Source organism: Oncorhynchus mykiss, chromosome 13, assembly GCF_013265735.2.
Source record: "Oncorhynchus mykiss isolate Arlee chromosome 13, USDA_OmykA_1.1, whole genome shotgun sequence".
Classification (NCBI taxonomy): Eukaryota; Metazoa; Chordata; class Actinopteri; order Salmoniformes; family Salmonidae; genus Oncorhynchus; species Oncorhynchus mykiss.
Window position 1 is genome coordinate 34,337,473 of NC_048577.1, and position 22,880 is coordinate 34,360,352.

At 43.5% G+C, this 22,880-nt stretch overlaps 1 protein-coding gene across 3 annotated transcripts in view; it reads left to right on the forward strand.

The window, feature by feature from the left end:
* LOC110486178 (insulin-like growth factor 2 mRNA-binding protein 1) overlaps nt 1-22,880 on the forward strand; it is a 56,836-nt gene that overhangs the window by 28,019 nt on the left and 5,937 nt on the right. Inside the window, exons 3-14 of one of the 3 annotated variants that reach the window (XM_021557594.2) lie at nt 15,542-15,590; nt 16,750-16,801; nt 17,547-17,610; nt 19,237-19,524; nt 19,842-19,976; nt 20,186-20,308; nt 20,673-20,808; nt 21,027-21,143; nt 21,369-21,485; nt 21,877-21,951; nt 22,280-22,411; nt 22,632-22,745. In XM_021557594.2, the coding sequence (XP_021413269.1) occupies nt 15,542-15,590; nt 16,750-16,801; nt 17,547-17,610; nt 19,237-19,524; nt 19,842-19,976; nt 20,186-20,308; nt 20,673-20,808; nt 21,027-21,143; nt 21,369-21,485; nt 21,877-21,951; nt 22,280-22,411; nt 22,632-22,745 (1,402 nt within the window). The remainder of the gene's footprint in view (nt 1-15,541; nt 15,591-16,749; nt 16,802-17,546; nt 17,611-19,236; nt 19,525-19,841; nt 19,977-20,185; nt 20,309-20,672; nt 20,809-21,026; nt 21,144-21,368; nt 21,486-21,876; nt 21,952-22,279; nt 22,412-22,631; nt 22,746-22,880) is intronic. The other 2 variants (XM_021557596.2, XM_021557595.2) reach the window with 2 other exon arrangements.

The following is a 22,880-nucleotide window of genomic DNA, read 5'->3' on the forward strand; positions in this document are numbered from 1 at the left end:
CATTGTGAAAATCTCCACAGATCCTGCGACCTTTGCATGCTGTCTTGGACATGCATATCTTCTGTGGTTCCGTAGATACTTTTATAGTTACAGTAACCTTAAAACGTGGCCATGGATGATTCGCTAATTTGAGGTTGAATACAGACTGTTACATTCGTTTGTAAGATAGCCTTAACTCGAGGCTATTTACTGTGTTACAAAAGTCATGTCGAATTGTGTTAGGTTGACAACGCAAATATCAACATTTAAAGGAGATTTATGTAATGCTTCCATTAGTTCCATCTGAGCCACTGGCTTAATCCTGTTCTTTAACATTTATTTTTTGGTTTAGTTGGAGACGTGAAAACAACATAGCCTATTAACTTGTCGACAAGTTAAAAGGCTAACAAATTATATTTACATAATAGCAAAACTGATACTGAATTGTGTTTCATTTTCAACACAACCAAATATTTGCATTTGAAGATGTATATTTTGTGCCACTGACTTAGTCTGACTTTAATTCCAGTTTGTCTACAAATTAATAATTGATATATTGGATTCACATTCCCAATCTCAACCAAAAGTCAAAGTTAAAGAATAGGACTAAATCAAGTCAAATCAAACGTTAAATGCACTTCAAATAAAGTTTGGTTTGATTTAGTCCTATTCATTAACTTTGATTTTTGGTTGAATTGGAGATGAGAATCCAACATATTCATTATTAACTTCAAGATTAAATTTGACATCAAACAAAGCTTGAAATCCTAGGCCTATTTATTGTGTATTTTTAGTTGAACCCTGGGTTGAATTGAAACAATAGCTGTTGATAATTTTGCAAATGCTACACTGAATAAAAATATGAATGTAGTGTTGGTCCCATGTTTCATGAGTTTAAATAAAAGATCCCAGACCTTTTCCATACCCACAAAAACCTTATTTCTCTAAAATGTTGAGCACAAATTTGTTTACATCCCTGTTAGTGAGCATTTCTCCTTTGCCAAGATAATCCATCCAACTGACAGGTGTGGCATGACAACAAGCTGATTAAAAGCATGATCATTACACAGGTGCACCTTGTGCTGGGGACAATAAAAGGCATCTCTAAAATGTGCAGTTTTGTCACACAACACAATGCCACAGATGTCTCAAGTTTTGAGGGAGCGTGCAATTGGCATGCTGACTGCAGGAATGTCCACCAGAACTGTTGCCAGAGAATTTACTGGTAATTTCTCTATCATAAGCCACCTCCAACATCATTTTAGAGAATTTGGCAGTACGTCCAACCGGCCTCACAGCCGCAGACCACGTGTATGGCGTTGTGTGAGCGAGCGGTTTACTGATGTCAACGTTGTGAACAGAGTGCCCCGTTGTGGCGGGCGGGTTATGTTATGGGCAGGCATAAGCTACGCACAACGAACACAATTTAATCTTATCTATGGCAATTTGAATGCACAGAGATACCATGACGAGATCCTCAGGCCCAAAGGTTGTGCCATTTATCCGCCGCCATCACCTCATGTTTCAGCCTGATAATGCACGGCCCCATGTCGCAAGCGTCTGTACACAATTCCTGGAAGCTGCAAAGGTCCCAGTTCTTCCACGGCCAGCATACTCATCAGACATGTCACCCATTGAGTATGTTTGAGATGCTCTGGATCGACGTGTACGACAGCGTGTTCCATTTCCCACCAATATCCAGCAACTTCGCACGGCCTTTGAAGAGGAGTGGGACAACATTCCACATGCGACAATCAACACTCTGATCAACTCTATGTGAAGGAGATCTGCATGAGGCAAATGGGTGTCAGACCAAATACTGACTGGTTTTCTGAAAAAGAAGCCCCTACCTTCTTTTTAAGGTATTTGTGACCAACAAATGCGTATCTGTATTTCCAGTCATGTGAAATCCATAGATTAGAGCGTTGTTTATTTATTTTTAACTGACTGACTTCCTTATATGAACTGTAACTCAGTAAAATCTTTGAAATTGTTGCATGTTGCGTTTATACTTTTGTTCAGTATGTATAGGCCTAAATAGTATCATTGATGACATATGACTAATAGAGAGTATGACTACGTTTTATTTGCTCTGTTAAACCTTCCCTTTGGAATGACTTCGATGGCAACAGTGAATCTATTTGGTTATTAAGAGATCTCTAATTAATCATTATCATGATAGCACATTAGTAGTAGTTAGTGATGAATATATAGTTAAGCAAGGCTGGGCTTGGTTAAAAGCCTAGCTGGGAAACCAAATTCATAGCTGTAGTTAGATCAACTCTCCAGTAGGAGTTGCTGCCCAGCTTAGTTTTTCTTTCTCGTAGTGGATATAACGTTGAAGATCTGACGTTGTTTCATGTACAAATTCAACATATTTTATAAAACGTTTGTCTATGTTGAAAATTGGTTACCATAATGACACAATTCTGTGGTTGAAATTTCACCCCCAAACAAAAGTTGATGACTTTTTGCAAATCCAATGTATTTTCCACGTAGGTTCTACGTCCCAATACGTTGACAAATTACGCTAAAACCCACGTTGATTCAACCAATTTCTGCCCAGTGGGAACTGTCTCTTTTATTCATATAGGCCAACTACAGTTCACAGTTGTAGCGTTTGGGATGATTAACCATTTCCCCAAGTCTTCCCACTCGGTAGTTTTTTCAATTGGTTCTATATAAGTACCGTTAGAGCACCCTGAGAAAATAAGACTGCTGCATGCTATTTCTCCCCCTTTTGCTGTTCTGCAATTCTCTCCACACGGGCAAATTTGGAGCCTCTTTTCCACGACGGCTGTTTTTGAAGTGTAATGCACCAGGTGAAGATTGTAATCGTATCGACAGTGACAGTCTTTCCACCAGCTCTCTGTTCTCTCTTCATGCAACAGACTCTACCTACTTATGAATGATCTCCCTGTGTTTGTTTTTTGTTAGCATGTCAGGTTTTGGGCATTTCCATATGACTCAAATCCCTATAGGTTGCTATTTGAAGGATTTCTGAGAAATGATGAAATGGAAGAACAGATTTCTTCCCCCCTCACAGCAACTTGCAGTCAAGCGAGGAGAAAGAGAGACGAGTGATTAAAAGAGTATAGCTTTATGTTCTAGTAGTAGGGTCTACTGTAGATTTAGGTGAATACGAGCAGTAGGCAGGAGTAGGCAGTGACATGGACAACCTGCTATAGCAACAGAAAGGTCCAACTCTTTGTGTGTGTGGTGGCTCTTCCCCATCAGAGTCCATTGCACATTTGGGGTTAATGTTGCATCGGCGCCTCCTGATTGCCTGGCTAGCGGAGTGACCTTTCACCCCGTTGTAGGGCAGGGCGTGGAGCAAAGAGAGGAGGGGGGAAAAAGGGAAGGTGTGGGGCAGCTATCAGGTATTCTAAGGGGGAAGGGGGGAAGGGTGGTCAAGTGGGGGGAGAGGGAGGGGGAGGAAGGGTTGTAAATATACGGTGTAGGGGAGAGTGGGGTAAGTTGAGCCAAAGGGGTAAATTAAGCCATCCTTGTTTCTAGGAAACCATAAACAAAATAAAAAACTTGACCAAATATTTGAGAAGACGTCATCATTTCATGGAGTCTATGAAGCAAGAAACCACATGGAAAAAGCGGTAGGCAAGATATCAAAGTAGATAATTCTAAGACTGTTCGGTTGGGGTCTCTATAAGCTTCAATATGAGGTCCTTAACCTAGCATGAAAGTGCATCCTTGTAGATGTGTGGGCTAATATAGTCCACGTGTTTGCCTTCCGGTAAGTTGAGCCAATGGTTGAGCCAAATTGAAGTGTTTTCTTCCCAGGTGTAATGCAAGGCCTTATCTATGGGCTATGAGGTAACAACAGAGCCTGGCCTATGTTAAAAGTGTTTTTAAAAAGTAGAAAGTGTTTGTTAGGTGTTAAGCCTGTGTTAAAAGATGCATAAAATGATTAATAGACAAAAAAAGTGATTGTGATTGTGTTGAATTGTGTTTGGGAAATGAAGATTGTCATGGTTTAAAAAAAGTAGTGATAATATTTCATTCAGTACAGAAATTTGTAGGCGGCTCAACCTACTCTGTCCTGTGGATCAACTTACCCCATTCCCCGGGTAAGTTGTGCCAAGAGACCACTTTTTTTGGACAAGCTATGTTTTTAAAACTGTAATGTTTACATGAATTCTGATAATTTCCAAGGATACCCACCACACTGAAATATATGTAGATATCTTTGTTAGAAAGAATACTATATTTCGCTTGACGGAGTGATGCTGAATGTAAAAAATGGCTCAGATTACCCCACTCTTGTCTCATGTCAGTGCTCATTGCTTGCACTTTATGTTGATGTAGTCATTTAGCCTCCATGCTATCTTGAGAGCTTATTGGGTGGTAGTAAGCCTTTTTTTCACAAAGAATTGTGATAAACACACATCCACTGCTTCACGGTTCTCTCCAGACAATATTGTCACTGTCCATTCAACCAGTGGGGTTCTCCGTCCATCTCGCGGACGAGAAGAAAAAAACTCTATGGGGAAAAAGAAAGGCAGGTGGGGTTTGTTTCATGATTAACAAAAGACAAACTAGCCAAATTTCAAAAATATGTCCGTAAACTCTCGAGCCAACTGGTTTGCACATGCTCTGAGATCGCGGTTTGGGATGCCCAGACGGCATCGCAAGCCGCGATCTCAGAGCATGTGCAGACCAGTTGGCTCGAGTGTTTACGGACAAATTCAATCTCCATATCCCAGTCTGTTGTCCCTGTGCTTCAAGATGTCCACCATTGTTCCTGTACCCAAGAAAGCGAAGGTAACTAAGCTAAATGACTATTGCCCTGTAGCGCTCACTTCTGTCATCATGAAGTGCTTTGAGAGGCAGATCACTTCTAACTTACCCGACACCCAAGACTCACTACAAATTGCATACCTCCCCAACAGATCCATGGATGTCGCAATCACAATTGCACTGCACACACTGCTCTATCCCACCTGGACAAGATGAATGCTGTTCAGCCTTCAAACTCATCACTAAGCTCAGGGCCCTGGGTCCTCCTTGTGCAACTGGGTCCTGGACTTCCTGACCGCCTACCCAATGTGGTGAAAGTAGGCAACAAAAACTCTGCCACACTGAACCTCAACACAGGGGCCCCACAGGGGTGTATGCTAAGCCCCCTCCTGTACACCCATGACTGCGTGGCCACACACGTCTCCAACTCCATCATCAAATTTGCTGAAGGCAAAACAGTGGTAGGCCTGATTACCAACACAGATGAGACAGCCTTCAGGGTGGAGGATGAGAGCCCTGGCAAAGCGGTGTCAGGAAAATAACCTCTCACTCAACATCAACAAAATGAATGAGCTGATTGAGGACTACAGGAGACAGCAGAGAGAGCACACTCCCATCCACATTGATAGGGCCGCAGTGGAGAGGGTCAAAAGCTTCAAGTTCCTCAGCGTGTACATCACTAACAACCTGAAATGGTCCCTTCACAAAGACAGCGTGGTGAAGAAGGCGCATCAGCTGAAAATATTTGGCTTGGCCCCTAAGACCCTCACTAACTTCTACAGATGCACCATTGTGAGCATCCTGTCTGGCTGTATCATTGCCTGGTACGGCAATTGCGCCATCCACAACTGCCACCCGCTACCATCTAGAAGGAGGAGACAGTAGAGGTGCATCAAATCTGGGGCCGAGAGACTGAGAAGCAGCTTCTATCTCCAGGACATCGGACTGTTAAACAGCCACTACTAGTCGGCCTCCACCCAGTACCCTGCCCTGAACTTAAGTCACTATTCTAGCTGGCACTGAACACTTTGAACACTGAACACTTTAATAACGTTTGCATGCTGCTTTAGCCACTTCATATGTATATACTGTATTCTAGTCATGGCTCATCATATATCATTTATGTTTATGGATTATGTGTGTATCGTTTTCTTTTTAAATATCTAGGTATTACTGCACTGTTCGAGCTAGAAATACAAGCATTTCGCTGCACCTGCGATACCATCTGCAAATCTGTGTACGCGACCAATACATTTTGATTTGTGCGTGTGTCTGTGTGTGTGTGTGTGTGTGTCTGTGTGTGTTTGTGAGTGTGTGTGTGTGTGTGTGTGTTTGTGTAAAGGTGGTTGTTTTTGTGGTGTCGCTCGCCTATTCCCATTTTCACCAACAGCAAGGTGGACACTGATCCAATTTCTTAACTAGGCTTTGTGTTGTGGTTTTCATTTACTTCTGTAGTCCGCTCATAATCTCTCTCTCTCTTTCTCTCTCTCCCTCATTCGGTATAATCAGCTTAGAACTTAACCATTGGCCTGCTATCCTGCAGATTCCCAGCCCACCCCATAAACACAACACACAACGCACAACACACAGCACACAGCACACAAAACACACACACACAATCAGCTTTCTTGACCACCATTCCCAGGATGGATCGGCTGTTGACCGTATAGTGTATACAGGATCTTAATTTGATCCAGTTTGCTACAGCATGAAAATAATCCTGCAGCAACGGGATATGTGAATTATTATGTGGATTATAATTAAAGGCCATTTTTGTAGGGGTTGATGCCTTTTCAAGTCTGACATTTCAAAGTGGAAATGACAAACTTCTGGAGACTTAAACCTCAAATGCACTCAACGTTTAAAATGTCCTGCATTGCAGGAAGGTTCTCCTGCAACATGGTGATCAAATTAAGATCCTACATCTGTAGGGCTCTCCCGAGGCCTGCTAAATCAATCACTACACTTTGGAGAAACAGCGTGAAAACAAAAACATTCATTTATAACATGTTGAACTTCGTTAATTTTGCTGAAATAAGAGATGAATGATTTGAAGTATTTTTAAAAATAGATATTTGTTTGTATCCCTAACAATACTACCGAATCTCAATGTATGATTGTGTAATAAGCCATATCTGCATTTGTCTTACTATTCCATTACTATTAACAAGTTGTTGGTATTTTTGTGTAAAATGATCATAAAGAAGGTGCAACAACTGTGTCCACCAACCAAATTGATGTAATTTGGGACAATTGAAGGATGAGTGTGGAGCTTTAGGGTGTACGTTGTATGACAACCTAACATTACTGAGGTCAATTATGGGAATTAGCTTAGCTTTTCAATTAAGTGATTGCAATTCACAATTAGCGCTATCGTTCTCTCTGAGCACAAGCTATGGTGCTGCCAGGCTACATCCTTTGCTATTGTATGGCCTTGTTGTAATAGTTATTATCTTGAGCCTTTGAGCGTTGTATGGTGAGAGTGGATTTGGTTTCTTTTAGGGTTGAAATTCAGGCTAGAGTTCTGTTGCATCCCTGTGAAACACTGCTACCTCTTTTGAAGGGCGTAGGCAGCAGAGAATGGCTATTAGGGATGTGAGGTGTATTCAGCTAAGCTGAAATGTTGAACGATCGCTCAAAACAAACACAGAATTGAATTTAACGTTTGATGCTTATATTGAAACGGTAGGCATTCTGAATGCACCGTTTGTAGAATACACCGTTCGAACAGACTGGTTATGGGTACAGCCCTAATAATTGTGTGTTGAAATAATTTCTTAATGTCAATGTTGCCAGGCGGGTCTTTTTTTTTTTATGTGAAATCAAAACACGAATTCATTAATACATTTTTATTTTTTATTTTAATAATCATAGTAATGTTTTCTTGTCAAATTCACCGGATAGTTGCAGTGAAATAAGCATTTGGTTGTAAAAGAAAACCCGGATAAAGTCTATGCGTTATGTTGTCTAAACGCATAAGGCCCATCACAGCTGTAGGAAGAAGACGTTAACATTTTGACTGAAGGGCTTTGGCAGTTCGCTGCTTAATCTCCTTACCCAACTGCTCTATACACGCTTAGAAAAAAAGGTCCTATCTAGAACCTAAAGGGTTTGTCGGCTGTCCCGATAGGAGAACCCTTTGAAGAACCCTTTTTGGTTCCTGGTAGAACCCTTTTGGGTCCAGGTAGAACCCTTTCCCAGAGGGTTCTACATGGAACCCAAAAGAGTTCTGCCTGGAACCAAAAAGAGTGTACATAGGAGCCGTTAATCAGTAGCCTGTTTTTGTATTTTTTTTAAGAGGCACCTTTTTGAAGTCTCCACCCCTTTCCCTTCCTCCATCTCTCGCCCCTTCCCTCTGCTCTCCACATGCATTGAGAGGAAGTTAGCTTTGAGTGGGGGTGTGTGCATGTGGGGGAGGGGCGCAGTGCACAGAGAGAGAGAGAATGCACGCTGCTGTCTTTGAAGCCTATTGTTTTTTATTCTCTCTCTATCTCTCTCTCTCTCCGCATTTCATTCCCCACTCCCCCATCATACTCAGAGCTTGGTTGCTGATTGGCCAAGCCACCGACAGGGTGAAATTAGACAGGAAGTAGCTCTGGATAAAAAGAAAATGCAAAGTGGGGCTACATGACTGAGACTTCCTGTGTTCTCCATTTCTTGCTTGACCTTTCACCTCGCAATGGGCCACACATAGTTCATTTGGTGGGATTTGGAAGTCTGCAGCTACCCTGGTGTGTGTGTGTGTGTGTGTGTGTGTGTGTGTGTGTGTTAGCGTGTGTGTGTACTTCTTTCATTCTGCTGAGTGGGTTGAGTTGTCGTGGGCCCCTTTGTGTAGTAGACTGTATATGTAATGCTGTTGTGTTATTGTCACAATTCTACGGCTACGCCATCTTCCCTAAAACTAATTTGGCCTCCATTTTCAAACCTCCATGGTCTGTTGTAGTTATACTCTCAAATGAAAAGGACAGTAAGGGTTGCTTAGGCCAACCACCCACTGACTTAAGTTTAAAAGTGAATGACATAATCACAGTTTGTATGTGTGTATTTGTGTTGGTAGGCGATTACAGTATGTTAGTATGATCATGAGTATTTTTTTCTATGTGCCCTTTTATTTTCGCTAGTGTGTTCGAACCTACATTTATGGTGTGCCTTTGTTTGTTTTTGACTGTATTTTGTAAATCAAGGGGCATCTACAAAGTCTGTATGCACTTGGTGCGTGTGGTGTGGGTGTGTTGGTGTTTTCAGAACACAAAGTGTGCGTATGTGTGTTCAAACGTGAATGTGTGGCGCCTAAGTGATTATGTGGCTGTTAATTTGTACTTAAATTATTATTATTTATTTTTTTACAATATTCATTCTGATGTATGTTCAAATGTGTACATGTGTGGACGAGTGGGTGTGTTTGTTTTTAATCTGCTTGGAGGGTGTGTGACTTGGTGTGTTTTGTGTGGGCGTCTGGGTGTGTATTTATGATTATGGGCTATGGAATGCTTCTCATTGTTTTTCCTTCCACCGGGAGGACACCCGAGTCCTCCAGCGCTGCTGAGACTGGCCCGTCATGCATCGGTGAGCCACCGGTGGGGGGCGCTCTAGGGACCATTCCAATGCTAAACAGACGGCCTGATGGGAAGGGGAGGCGAGCCACTCAGGGCGACTTGCATGCCTGTGTAACAGCTCACTGTGAAAATCGCACCTCCTCTGTGTATGCGTGTGTGTGGTTGTGTACATCTTACCCCCATGTAAAATTACCTGAGGGTGTGTGTGCTATGCAATTGAGCCTGATTTTGGCATGGAACGGGCTTTTTTTTTAATACATTTGTGGTTCAGTATGAAGTTTCTAGTATTGTAGTTGTGTTTGTTTATTAAATGGTGAGATGACACTGTAGAGCAGAGTTCTCCAATAAGCGACCCACAGGTGATTTTATTTTTGCCCCTAAGGTTTCTGAGCAAAATAAAAAATATAATAAATAAATATACAGTACCAGTCAAAAGTGTCAAAAGTGACACACCTACTTATTCAAGGGTTTTCCTTTATTTCTACTATTTTCTACATCATAGTGAAGACATCAAAAATATGAAATAACACATATGGAATCATGTAGTAACCAAAAAAAGGGTTAAACAAATCGACATGCAAAGCCACCCTTGATGACAGCTTTGCACACTCTTGGCATTCTCTCAACCAGCTTCATGAGGTAATCACCTGTAATGCATTTTAATTAACAGGTGTGCCTTCTTAAAAGTGCATTTGTGGAACTGTTTTCCTTCTTAATGTGTTTGAGCCAATCAGTGGTGTTGTGACAAGGTGGGGGGGGGGGGTATGTAGAAGATAGCCCTATTTGGTAAAAGACCAAGCCCATATTATGGCAAGAACAGCTCAAATAAGCAAAGATAAATTACAGTTAACTGCACCGCAGATTGCAGCCCAAATAAATGCTTCACAGCATTCAAGTAACAGACACATCTCAACATCAACTGTTCAGTGGTGACTGTGTGAATCAGGCCTTCGTGGTAGATTTTCTGCAAAGAAACCACAACTAAAGGACACCAATAATAAGAAGAGACTTGCTTGGGCCAAGAAACATGAGCAATGGACATTAGACCTGTGGAAATATGTAGTTTGGTCTGGTGTCCAAATCTGAGATTTTTGGTTCCGACCTCCGTGTATTTGTGAGACGCAATGTGGGTGAACGGATGATCTCCGCATGTGTAGTTCCCACTGTAAAGCATGGAGGAGGAGGTGTTATGCTGTGGGGGTTCTTTGTTGGTGACACTGTCTGTGATTTATTTAGAATTCAAGGCACACTTAACTAGCATGGCTACCACAGCATTCTGCAGCAATACGCCCTCTCATCTGGTTTGGGCTTAGTGGGACTATCAATTGTTTTTCAACAGGACAATGACCCAACACACCCAGGCTGTGTAAGGGATATTTTTACCAAGAAGGAGCGTGATGGAGTGCTGCATCAGACGACCTGGCCTCCACAATCCCCTGACCTCAACCCAATTGAGATGGTTTGGGATGAGTTGGACCAGGGAGTGAAGGAAAAGCAGCCAACAAGTGCTCAGCATATGTGAGAACTCCTTCAAGACTGTTGGAAAAGCATTCCAGGTGTAGCTGGTTGAGAAAATGCCAAGAGTGTGGAAAGCTGTCATCAAGGCAAAGGGTGGCTACTTTGAAGAATCTCAAATATAAAATACATGTTGATTTGTTTAACCCTTTTTTGGTTACTACATGATTCCATATGTGTTATTTCAAAGTTTTGATGACTTCACTATTATTCTACAATGTAGAAAATTGTGAAAATAAAGAAAAACCCTTGATATGAGTAGGTATTTGAAAACATTTGACAGGGAGTGTGTATAGTATATATTATGTCATTTTCGTTATTGGATATACAATTTCAGGAAATTATATTGAATGTACATTTACATTTTAGTAATTTAGGACACGCGCTTATCCAGAACGTCTTGTGAGTAGTGAGCTCAAAGTGATTATAATTTAGGAAACGTGTTCCCAAATATTCCCATGCATAAATAGAGGGATATGTGATCATATCCCAAAGTCTGTTTAGGATTTTTGCGGACCAATTTGCAGTGTACAATTATTTATAACTACGTTCCGGCCCCCTGACCATCCGCTGAAAAATCAGCCCACAGCTGAATGTAATTGGGTACCCCTGCCGTGGAGGCCTATCCTTGAGTGAAATGTTGCAGGAGAGATCTTCAAAGGAGAGGTACAGTGGAACCAAAATTGAGGACATGAGTATAATGGATGACAGAGGGTCAAGCCATTCAGTTAGGACCTTTCGAAACCTCCTTCAAGTCAATTTTCCCTTACATAACCAGCCAGTGTCTGTACAACATATACACACTTACATACATACAAACACACCTTCGTTCTCCTTCACATGTCTGCACAAACGTGCTCCCTCACACTTTCCCTCTTCCGCATTTTCCCTCTTCCTCATTTTCAACCATGTTTATGGATCTCCTCTCTCTCTCTGTCTCTCTCTCTCGTGCTGTGCTTCTCCCACGCCACCCTATATTCCCTGACCATTCAATTCTTTCACATGGTAAGCTAACACCTCCATGCCCCTCCTATGTGACAATGCTATGGTCTCACCCCCAATAGAGTCTCCTGATCAGACTAAAGACATTTGCTTTTGACCCCACCAGCATAAAGCTGTAGGCTTGAGGCTTCTAAGCATCCAGGCCCCTCTTCTTTCTCCCATTGTCCTGTTGGTACCAACACTAGCTATGTACGTTAGATGCTACCTCAAATACAAAGTCAGTAACACAGACATAAACATTCATTAAGCTTCAGCTGAGATTTGTTTTTCAGGAATTTTAAATGTTTGTTCATTTTGGAGTATTTGCTATGTGAGGTTGGGAGCATGTGGAGGGAAGACCACCCTTGAAGGGAAGAACAACAGCATATGAACGGGTGCAACCATATTGTCTCCTCACCACTCATCCATCTTCCCCTCCCCTCCCCTGTCGTCATGGCGTCAGCCAATGAGATGCCTGGGAGTCGGCGTTCAGTGTTGTCTAGGTTAATTTAATTTCACAGTTGGTGTGGGTGTGGGGCTGATGGTTGAGGGGGGTTGAAGGGGCAAATGTGAGTTAAGTGTTGGGTGGGGGGCTATGTAGATGTGGGGGTTGGGTGGATGGTTACGTCTATTGATGTATTGATTTGCGGGACAGAGACTTTGATGAATGAAGAAGGGTTTTCGCCGAGGAGGAGAAGTACCAGTTCAAAGGCCCACCCGTCCCCCTCACTTGCTCCCCTCACAAATAGCCTACCGTGGGCGATGAAGCCTGAAGCACGGCCATGATGTTGACTGTTAATTTGGTGGCTTGCACAAGTTTCCCCAAAAACGGACAAAATCATTTGTTTTCAAGACTGTGGTGACCTTCGAGTAACTGAACCATTCTATGTGGCTAAATAGTCAGTAGTGCTTTAATTGTTACAACACATTCAACACGTTGCTGAACTACCATCCAACGGTGTGGCACAGGAAACAGGAACATCATCAAAAAGCCCTGAAACCTTTTGGAATGTTTCTGCTCTTGAAAACAACATGTGCCATGATTGTATTGGGTTGCTTTATGGTAATATATGTGTAGAATGTCATTTACCTGAGGCCCATGAGCTTAGATTGGCCCTTCCATATGTTTTGTTGCGCAGAGCCCAAGAGGCGAGGCAGGGAATTTTTATTGGGTTGTGTCTCTCCTGGGTGTAGAAACTTAGGTTCAGAGGTCACAAGGGGATTCCAACATGTTAACCCTTTACAAACCAGCAGAGCTGTGCGCTGCCCCTCCCTTATGACCCCTGGCGCCCGTTCTCTCCTCCACACACACAACACACACACACACACACACACACACACACACACACACACACACACACACACACACACACAAACACACAACCCCTCACCTCTCACATAGATCATTAGAGCTCCCTCTAGAGTTTAAAATCAGGACGCTGGCAACCAATTGCGAGCTCTGTGTTTCAGTTGCCCTTAGGCACACAGATCTAGCATCAGCTTACCCTCTAAAATCTGGTGGGAAATGCGAAAACTGACCGTACATCTAGAGGCGACATCATTCTACTCCCAGTCAGAGATTCCAAGGGGTTGAAGCAGGAACATTTGATAGGCTACTATTACCTACCTGCTACCCCTCCTCACTATGTTCCCCCAATCTCCTCCACTTTGCCTTCTCTGTGGCCAAATCTTTTGAATAAATCTGTAAATACTACTTTGGTACTGTGTGGTTCAATATACAAGTTATTCAACTTGTTTGTTTATTCTTGTATTTTGGGGAACCTTGATGTTGTTGTTATGGAGATTGTCCTCCCCCTGCTGCAGTTCTTTCTCTCTCGCTCCTGTTTGCACTCTGTCACACTCTGTCCCTTTCTCGCATGCGTTCCCCTGCAGTCAACTCTCTCTCGCTTAATGCCAACCTCACACGCTCTCTCCCTCTACTATACTCCCTCATAGTTTTTCTCTTTCTCTTTCTTTCGCTCTCTCTCTCTTTCTCGCTCTGTGCCCATGTGTTGGGAACGTTCCAGGGCAGCTGGCAGAGTACTAAATCTGTCGTCAGTGTCCGGTTTCAATATACCCATTCTTTCTCCCTACACACCCCTCAGTCCATCCAACCCACACAAACACTCTCTCTATCTCTCTCTCTCTCTCTGTCTCTCTCTCTGAGTCCAGGCCAGCAACAGGCAGCGGGATATGCAAGCTGGCAGATGCTGATGAGCTGAGACACACACACACACTTTCAGCGTCGCTCATGTGTACTGAACCAGGATGTTAAGACCTGAAACACAAGACTGCCAACCGTGTGTGTGTGAGTGTGTGTGTGTCTGTCTGTCTGTCTGTCTCTGACAGCTTGTCATAACTTTCAATGGTGCATTGGCGGTCAGTACAATGGAGCTCATCGTTTTTTTTTATGGTCACAGAATTCTCAGTCGAGAGGCTCAAAGTATTGGAGTTGTACCTGTGAACTAGTATAAAACATATGGAGTAGTGACACCGATGCTCTTTCCTCTCACAGTCGCTGCAGGCAAACTCTGAGATACACTGGTATTTTACGATGCTAAACCTCGAACCAGAGAACCCAATCATGCTTCTGATTCAATGAAATAAAGAATGAGGTTTGACCAAAAAAGTATTTGGTAAATTTCCATGTAGGTTTACAATAAAAAAAGTTTCAGAATTGGATGGTTAATTAAGTGATAATGCCCGAGAAGCTGGTGTTTGGAGGCTATATTGGCACGGGTGTTGTTATTACCAATATATCCTCCAAACACCGGCTTCGAGGGTACTATCACTTTTATCCAAAGGGTTACCAACACATTCAAATAATGATTTACATATTTTCCATAAAAACATTATTTTGATGAATTTAGTCATACTATTTCATACTTCCACAAGATATAGTCCCGACACAAATCTGGGGTTGTTACTCAAGCCGGCTGGTGGTTCGGTTGCCAGAGACGCAACCCAGCCATTCGTTCTAAATGTTCCATTGTCATACTGGCTGGCAACGTTCTTATCCCTTGCTTGCTAGCTAGCCGACTACGGCTAACTTACAGTTACGGCAAAAAGTGCAGCCAGAATAACAGAATAGCTGCATTTGCATTTGTTTAAGCTGTTTTCTAGTGACATTGATTTGGATGCATCCATAGCAATGTGCTAATGAGGCACGATTTCGCCTGGCATAAAAAAAAAAAACGTGTTCACTCGTCAGGACACTGTTGTTCAGCGGAGCTAGACAACAACACAGCTAACACAATCACTTCAAACTGTAAAGACTGCAAACCAGCTGCACTTCATTTGACCTTATTTCAATTGACGGTTGTTTATATCCATCAAAATGATGCCAGTTGATTCATGATTTCGACTGGCTGTGAAACGCTGCCTGCTTGTCTGTCTTGTCCGCTGTTGAAAACTAAATGTTAGTCTAAAAGAAATGTGAGATAATGTCTAGAGGCTTTTTATAGTGGAGATCCAAGTTTATAAATTGCCTGGCTGGGGAGATGAGACAGTGGATTGCACAGTCAGATGGAACAGAGTAAATAGGCATTTTAACATCATAGATTTAGCCGGTGGTAACTTGTGGAATAGACACTGGCTGGGATGTGGTTTTAACCAATCAGCATTCAGGATTAGACCCACACACCAGGCAATAGTTGGACCAAATCCATTTGACTGCATGAAGTATGTAAATGTTTTACGTCCATGTTTGAGTTTAATATTTTCAAATAGTATTTCTCTCTTTCACTCTCTTTTAGGACCAGGAAACTCCAGATCAGAAACATTCCTCCACACCTGCAGTGGGAGGTGAGTGCCCCTGGTTTGACCATAACATAGTTTCACCATATCAAAATGTATCAATGGGTCCGTTAGTGTCTCTCAGTCAGTTTTAGATGGAAAAAGGCATAGGTTAGTCCCTGCTACAACAGAGGTAAGTAATCAGGAAAAATATGTTCAGAACATGATGTTCTGTGTAACCATCTGAGATGTGAGTGAGTTAGGGGAGTAAAAGGCATTTAGATTGACTATGGCTGCGGACATGATTGTGTGTGTTCGTATGTGTATTTGTGTCTTTATTGTGGGGCGGCTTTATTTTGGGGGCGGCAGGTAGCCTAGTGGTTAGAGCATTGGGCTAGTAACCAAAAGACTGCTAGATTGAATCCTCGAGCTGACAAGGTAAAAATCTGCTGTTCTGCCCCTGAACAAGTTAGTTAACCCACTGTTCCTAGGCCGTCATTGTAAAGAAGAATTTGTTCTTAACTGACTTGCCTAGTTAAATAAAGGTTTAAAAATAAATGGTGTGCGTGGGTGTTGAGCGCTGCACGCTACCGCTGACAGCTGGACGAAGACGGGCCACATGTCTCTGCTAAGGCGGGGGGGGGGGGCTCTTTCGCTTTCTCTCTCGCTCTCCACTCCATCCTGCCAGTGCTCGCGTGCAACGCAGTATGTCCTTCCCTAGCTGGCCACACGAGGGTAACGTTTCTCCATCCATGTTATAGCCCTGAACATGAGCCAGAAGGAGTTTTTAAAAAAAATAGGCCCAATGTCAGACTAAGAAACCATGTTGAAGACACAATTCTAACTCATTACATCAGAGCAGTCAAACCAAGCTTCTGGATGGCCAGATATGCCTTTTATCCAAGCGTCATACCAGTGCATAAATTATACATATGGGTGGTCCCGGGAATCAAATCCACTATCCTGGCATTGCAAGCACCATGCTCTACCAACTGAGCCACACGGGACATCAGTGTCTGATTTAGACCAGGGAAGTGTCTCTCTCCAGTCAGTAACACTAATCAATGAAGTGGGAGGTTGAAATGATGCAGACACTTTGGCCCTTGAGGACTGGAACTGCTTTACACTGATGTAGGAAGTGAGGCAAATAGGAGAACATTGGAGAAACTCGGTTGAGGTGGAAATGTCGAAACACAACTATAATGAAATTGTGTTCTCCCCTCCCTAGGTGCTGGATGGTCTGCTGGCCCAATATGGGACCGTTGAGAACTGCGAACAAGGTAAGATACTGAAGTTACCTCTGGGGCAAAAAATTAAGTTATTCTGTTCTATTCATAGCCGGTCAGACTTTGCTCTGAACATCTGATCTACAAATCCAATGATAAGGCTTCCTTTACACACTCACTGGGCAAGATTATAAGGAGATTCACAGTATTCTTTGCACTTTGCACAATGCTTTTGCACTACAAAAATGTCACTCACTCTTTTCTATCGAGTCCTGACCGGATCTGCTTTCCCAACCCATCTGAGCTACAAAACAAAAGCATATTCATAAAGCGTCTCAAAATAGGAGTGCTGATCTAGGATCAGGTCCTACCTGTCCAGGTAATCTTAATCATTAAGAGGCAAAACTGATTTTAGATCAGCACTCCTACTCTGAGGCGCTTTATGAATAAGGGGCGTGATCAGAGTTCTGAGAGTCCTTCTGTCGTCCAAGCACCTCCCTTTGTGAATGCAGCTCATTAAGAAATAGCTTGAGTATACCAGTCTACAGGACACCCTGCAAGAGTGAAGTCTTTATGTCAGTGGTAAATCGCTGCTTCTCAGTCCTTCTCTGTCAGCGAATCAGATTTGATCAATGGGATATCCCATGCTCTGTCATAGGTCAATCAATATCATTAACTCTCAGAAAATGGGTCTGACAAGGAGGTGGGTTTATATCCTCTGACTTATGCAATCTCCCCTCCTCCCTCTCTCCCTCTCTCCTCCTCTCTCCTCTCCTCTCACTCTGGCTCCTTTTCTTAGTGAACACAGACAGTGAGACTGCGGTGGTCAACGTCACATATGGAACTCGGGAACATGCCAGACAGTAAGTCTCCCATAGTGCATGATCTTTTCTACATCTCTACTTCCAAATGTACCCAGTCCATATCCTTTCACACCTTGCTTATCTGGATGTGTTTGTGTCCATATAATGTATGCCATTTAGCAGACTCATTTATCCAAAGGGACAATCATGAGTGCATACATTTTACAAAGGGCTGGTCCCAGAAATCAAACCCACTATCCCTGCATTGCAAGCGCCATGCTCTGCCAACTGAGCTATGCAGGACCATATGAATGAAGCGTATAGGGCTAAATTACACTACCGTTCAAAAGTTTGGGGTCACTTGAAATTTTCCTTGTTTTTGAAAGAAAAGCAATTTTTTTGTCCATTATAACAACATCAAATTGATCAGAAATACAGCGTAGACATTGTTAATGTTGTAAATTACTATTGTAGCTGGAACCGGCTGATTTTTAATGGAATATCTACATTGGCGTACAGAGATCCATTATCAGCAACCATCACTCCTGTGTTCCAATGACATGTTGTGTTAACTAATCCAAGTATATCATTTTAAAAGGCTAATTGATCACTAGAAATCCCTTTTGCAATCATGTTAGCACAGCTGAAAATTGTTGTGCTGCTTAAAGAAGCAATAAAACTGGCCTTCTTTAGACTAGTTGAGTATCTGGAGCATCAGAATTTGTGGGTTTGATTACAGGCTCAAAATGGCTAGAAACAAATAACTTTCTTCCGAAAGTCATCAGTCTATTCTTGCTCTGCGAAATGAAGGCTATCCCATGTGAGAAATTGCCAAGAAACGGAAGATCTCGTACAACACTGTGTACAACTCCCTTCACAGAACAGTGCAAACTGTCTCTAACCAGAATAGAAAGATAATCAAATCCAGCTTTCAATTGGCTCATTCATCCCCCTCCTCTCCCCTGTAACTACTCCCCAGGTCGTTACTGTAAATGAATACGTATTCTCAGTCAACTTACCTGGTAAAATAAGGGTAAAATAAAAAAAATACAGAATTACAGTTGACCAGGGCAGCTAAAGCGGGGCAGAAATTTGATGAACTGACTTGTTGGAAAGGTGGCATCCTATGACGGTACCACGTTAAAAGTCACTGAGCTCTTCAGTAAGGCCATTCTACTGCCAATGTTTGTCTATGGCAATAGCATGGCTGTATGCTTGATTTTATACACCTGTCAGCAACGGGTGTGTCTGAAATCCACTCATTTGAAGGGGTGTCCACATACTTTTGTATGTATGGTGTGTATATCACTCGCTTGACCTCTAGTGGTATGATGGTAGGACTGCAGTTGGGGATTGCTCTGCCCTGCAACATGAAAAATGATCAAGGATATTAAAGATTAACTTACACACATGCAGCCGATGAATTTGGCCATAGTAGAAGGTTTCACTTAAGAAAAGCATTGTTTTGAGACATTTGGCTTTCGAGGTCCAGGTAAAAAACCTTTGGGGAGTAAAAACAGATAATCCTTATAGAAAGCTATTCAGAAAACCTCATGGGTGAAAGACACAAACCACGGGAACTCTTTCCTTCTCTTTCGTCATCCTTACAAATGACAATTTCTAGTTTTGCTGGTATTGTCGATGTATAATTAAATGTGAAATCCAACATCTACCCGTTTCTCCCAGGGCTATCCAGAAGCTGAACGGCTACGAGTTTGAGAACAATTCCTTGCGTGTCTCCTACATCCCAGATGAGACGTCGGATGTCGACTCCCAACACGGCCCGGACAATAGTCGTCGCCCCGGTTACGGGCCCCGCGGCCCCCGTGGCGGTTCCCCGGGCTCAGGCATGCCCTCAAAACACCAGCACGCCGACATCCCCCTCCGACTCCTGGTGCCCACCCAATACGTGGGGGCCATCATCGGCAAGGAGGGTGCCACCATCCGCAACATCACCAAACAAACCCAGAGCAAGTAAGTACCAATATGAGTTGACCAATATAGTAGTAACAGTGCCAGTGAACCAGATCAAGTAAGTGCAAGTCAGGCCATACCGGTGACTTGTTGCTAGAATAGACAGAGCCAATCCATTACTGAAATGAAGCTTTACTACATCCCATCTTTGTTATTAAGGCGTTGAAAGTGATTATGAAAATGTACTGGGAGCGTTGCACAACCCAAAGGGTCTTCGATTGAATTTGAACAAACCAAAAGTGCCCAGCCCACCTGCTTGTGAACACAACACTGTATGGCCAAACGGACTTTCCTGCGTTTTCTGTCCCTGCTGCTAGAATCGACGTCCATCGCAAAGAGAATGCCGGCGCAGCTGAGAAGCCAATCAGCATCCACTCCACCCCCGAGGGCTGCTCCTCTGCCTGCCGTTTGATCCTGGACATCATGCAACAGGAGGCTAAGGACACCAAGACGTGAGTGCAGTGTCCATGAAGCAGCTGTCAAACCTGCACAGTGTGACAACTTTAAAGTGACCCTCCAGCTATTTCGTAACTTTTCCCATAAAGAAAAACGGTATCTCCGATTGTGCTAGGGGAGGACGTTTATGCATGCAGTTAGGAAACGGTACATTTGATTTTCTTCTGTGTTCAATCTCATACTGTGTTCTCCTTGTCCTCTCAAGTGCTGAAGAAGTACCCCTGAAGATCCTGGCACACAATAACTTTGTCGGCCGACTGATCGGCAAGGAGGGGCGCAACCTGAAGAAAGTGGAGCAGGACACCGACACCAAGATCACAATCTCCCCGTTAGTCACACACATCTAAAAACATACAAACACATCAACACTCATCGTGAAACACACGGGTCCCTGGGTATGTTTATGTAGAGCTGCCATGGTCAATTAGGAAAGATCATGCACCGTGTGATGGAAACATATGACTATATCCAATGACTGATTAAAGTGATCAACTGTGGTTGATTAACAACGTTCCTTGTTATTTTTCTCCCTCTGCTCCTCTCCTCATCACCTTTCTGCTTCTTATTTCTCATTCTACCTGCTCTTCCTGTTTCTTATCGTTCTCTTTTTCCACCTGACCTCTCCCTCTTTCCTATTCTTCTCTTTCACCTCTCCCACCCTGTCTCTTCCTTCCCTCCACTCCTGTCTGAAGACTCCAGGACCTGACTGTGTACAACCCAGAGAGGACCATCACAGTGAAGGGACCCATCGAGGCCTGTTGTCTGGCCGAGACAGAGATCATGAAGAAAGTGCGCGAGGCCTATGACAATGACATGGCCGCCATGAATGTGAGTCAATGCTCAATAAAGTTACTGGCCTCCAATTCTCTTGAAAACACAATGGTCTCTCACATAGATATTTCTCCTGCCCCTGGCACTTTAGGTTTCCACCTGTATTTGTTGACTTTCGTAGGGAGAAACGCACATGCAGTCATTGTCACATGCACTCAAACTATCATGCACTCTCAGATCAGTTCCTTTGGCACTTACCTGCTTCTTGTCTCCAGCAACAGACTCATCTGATTCCCGGACTGAACCTTGGAGCGCTTGGACTTTTCCCCCCTTCCGGTTCCATGCCCCCTCCCCCATCAGGCAACTCTGCATCCCCCTACGGCTCTTTTGGGGTAAGTGCACAGGCTTCTATCTAAGCTCGTTGGGTTCCAGTCATTGAGCTTTAGTTGAGTTAGCTGTGTTTGCAAACGCTGATGCTAGCTTTCACAAACATTACCTCGATCTGCCTCAGGGTTGGGTTGTGGTGTGGTAATAACCTCTAGATCAGCGGGGTCAGATATTGGTTGGGCTGTGGTCATGTAGTGATACAGTTGTAACTGTTTCATGTCACCCTACAGGCCCCTGAGCAGGAGACAGTCCATGTGTACATCCCGGCCCAGGCGGTAGGAGCTATTATTGGCAAGAAGGGACAGCATATAAAACAGCTGAGCCGCTTCGCTGGAGCATCAATCAAGGTGAGAGATTTACTGGTACACACAGACATTCACTCACACACGGAAATTGGTCAATGAGGAAAGATAATGCACCAAGCGGGTGTAAATAGTGCATTTCATCACTGCTCTGAAACTGATTTGAGAAAAACAATGACTTTTTTGAGACATCTATACTTGTACATATCATGTCTCTGTAAAGGACGTCACACTGCTTGCTTAGTGAGTACCACTTCCTTCTGATTCGGCCCATACCTGCCTCAAACTAGGGACCTCTGCTTCGCTAGCACACGTGACCGCCCTCCTTAAGCGTCTTGCCGGTCGGCGCCATGTGAAGTAAATTTTGCACATCCCCATGTGCCAAAGACGCCTATCTATGTGGTTTACGTTGACCTTCATATCTTTTCCCCTCCAGATTGCCCCAGCGGAGGCTCCTGACTCCAAGATGCGAATGGTCATTGTAACTGGCCCACCTGAGGCCCAGTTCAAGGTACAGTAGAATGGGAGCATGATCAGACAATCTCCTTTTCAGCCCCTGTTTGTCATAGTGTTCATATCAGTGTCCAGAACTGGGAGCCCTCTTCTTGTTGTTTGCATCTTTCTTTGTGTGTGGTCTCTGCTTGCCTGTCCTGCCTTCTCTTCCTCCATCCATTTCCTCTTCTCCAACCTGTATTATCCTACTTTTAGCCTTACACTCTTCCTCTCCTTCGTACTCTCTTTTTTTCCCTCCAAATCCCTGTTGAAGTCACATGTCAAGCCATAGGGTGTAGTTACTTTTCGATGTCAAACTGACGTTTGACTCTTTGTCGCCACCTCAGGCTCAGGGCAGGATTTATGGTAAACTGAAGGAGGAAAACTTCTTTGGGCCAAAGGAGGAAGTGAAGCTGGAGACGCACATCAAGGTAGCTGCTGCCGCTGCCGGCCGAGTCATCGGGAAAGGCGGAAAGACGGTGAGTGTAGAGGGTCTTCTCTGAGTCCTTCTCAGGTTCCATCCCGTTCTCTTTTTAGCAGAGCTTGTACCCTTTATTACAGTCAATTCTGTTCCTATATTTCCTTGTGGCAATCCTCTCCTGAGCTAGAACAACTGAGCATAGGACCACGACTCGCTATAAACAGTCATGTTAGTTTTAACTAAGTGCAAATCACTAACAAAACATTCTTATTCCTCAGGTGAATGAGCTACAGAACCTCACTGCAGCTGAAGTGGTGGTCCCTCGCGAACAGACCCCCGACGAGAATGACCAGGTTATTGTCAAGATCATCGGCCACTTCTACGCAAGCCAGGTGAGGATCTCCTAGTCCTCACTCTCTTTCATAAGCTGCCTATAGATATAGAACCTACCGAGATTTGAAGAGGCCCCAACCTCTCCTCATAATTTCCATCAACAGTTTCTCCAGTACTCTCCCGTCTCCTCACTT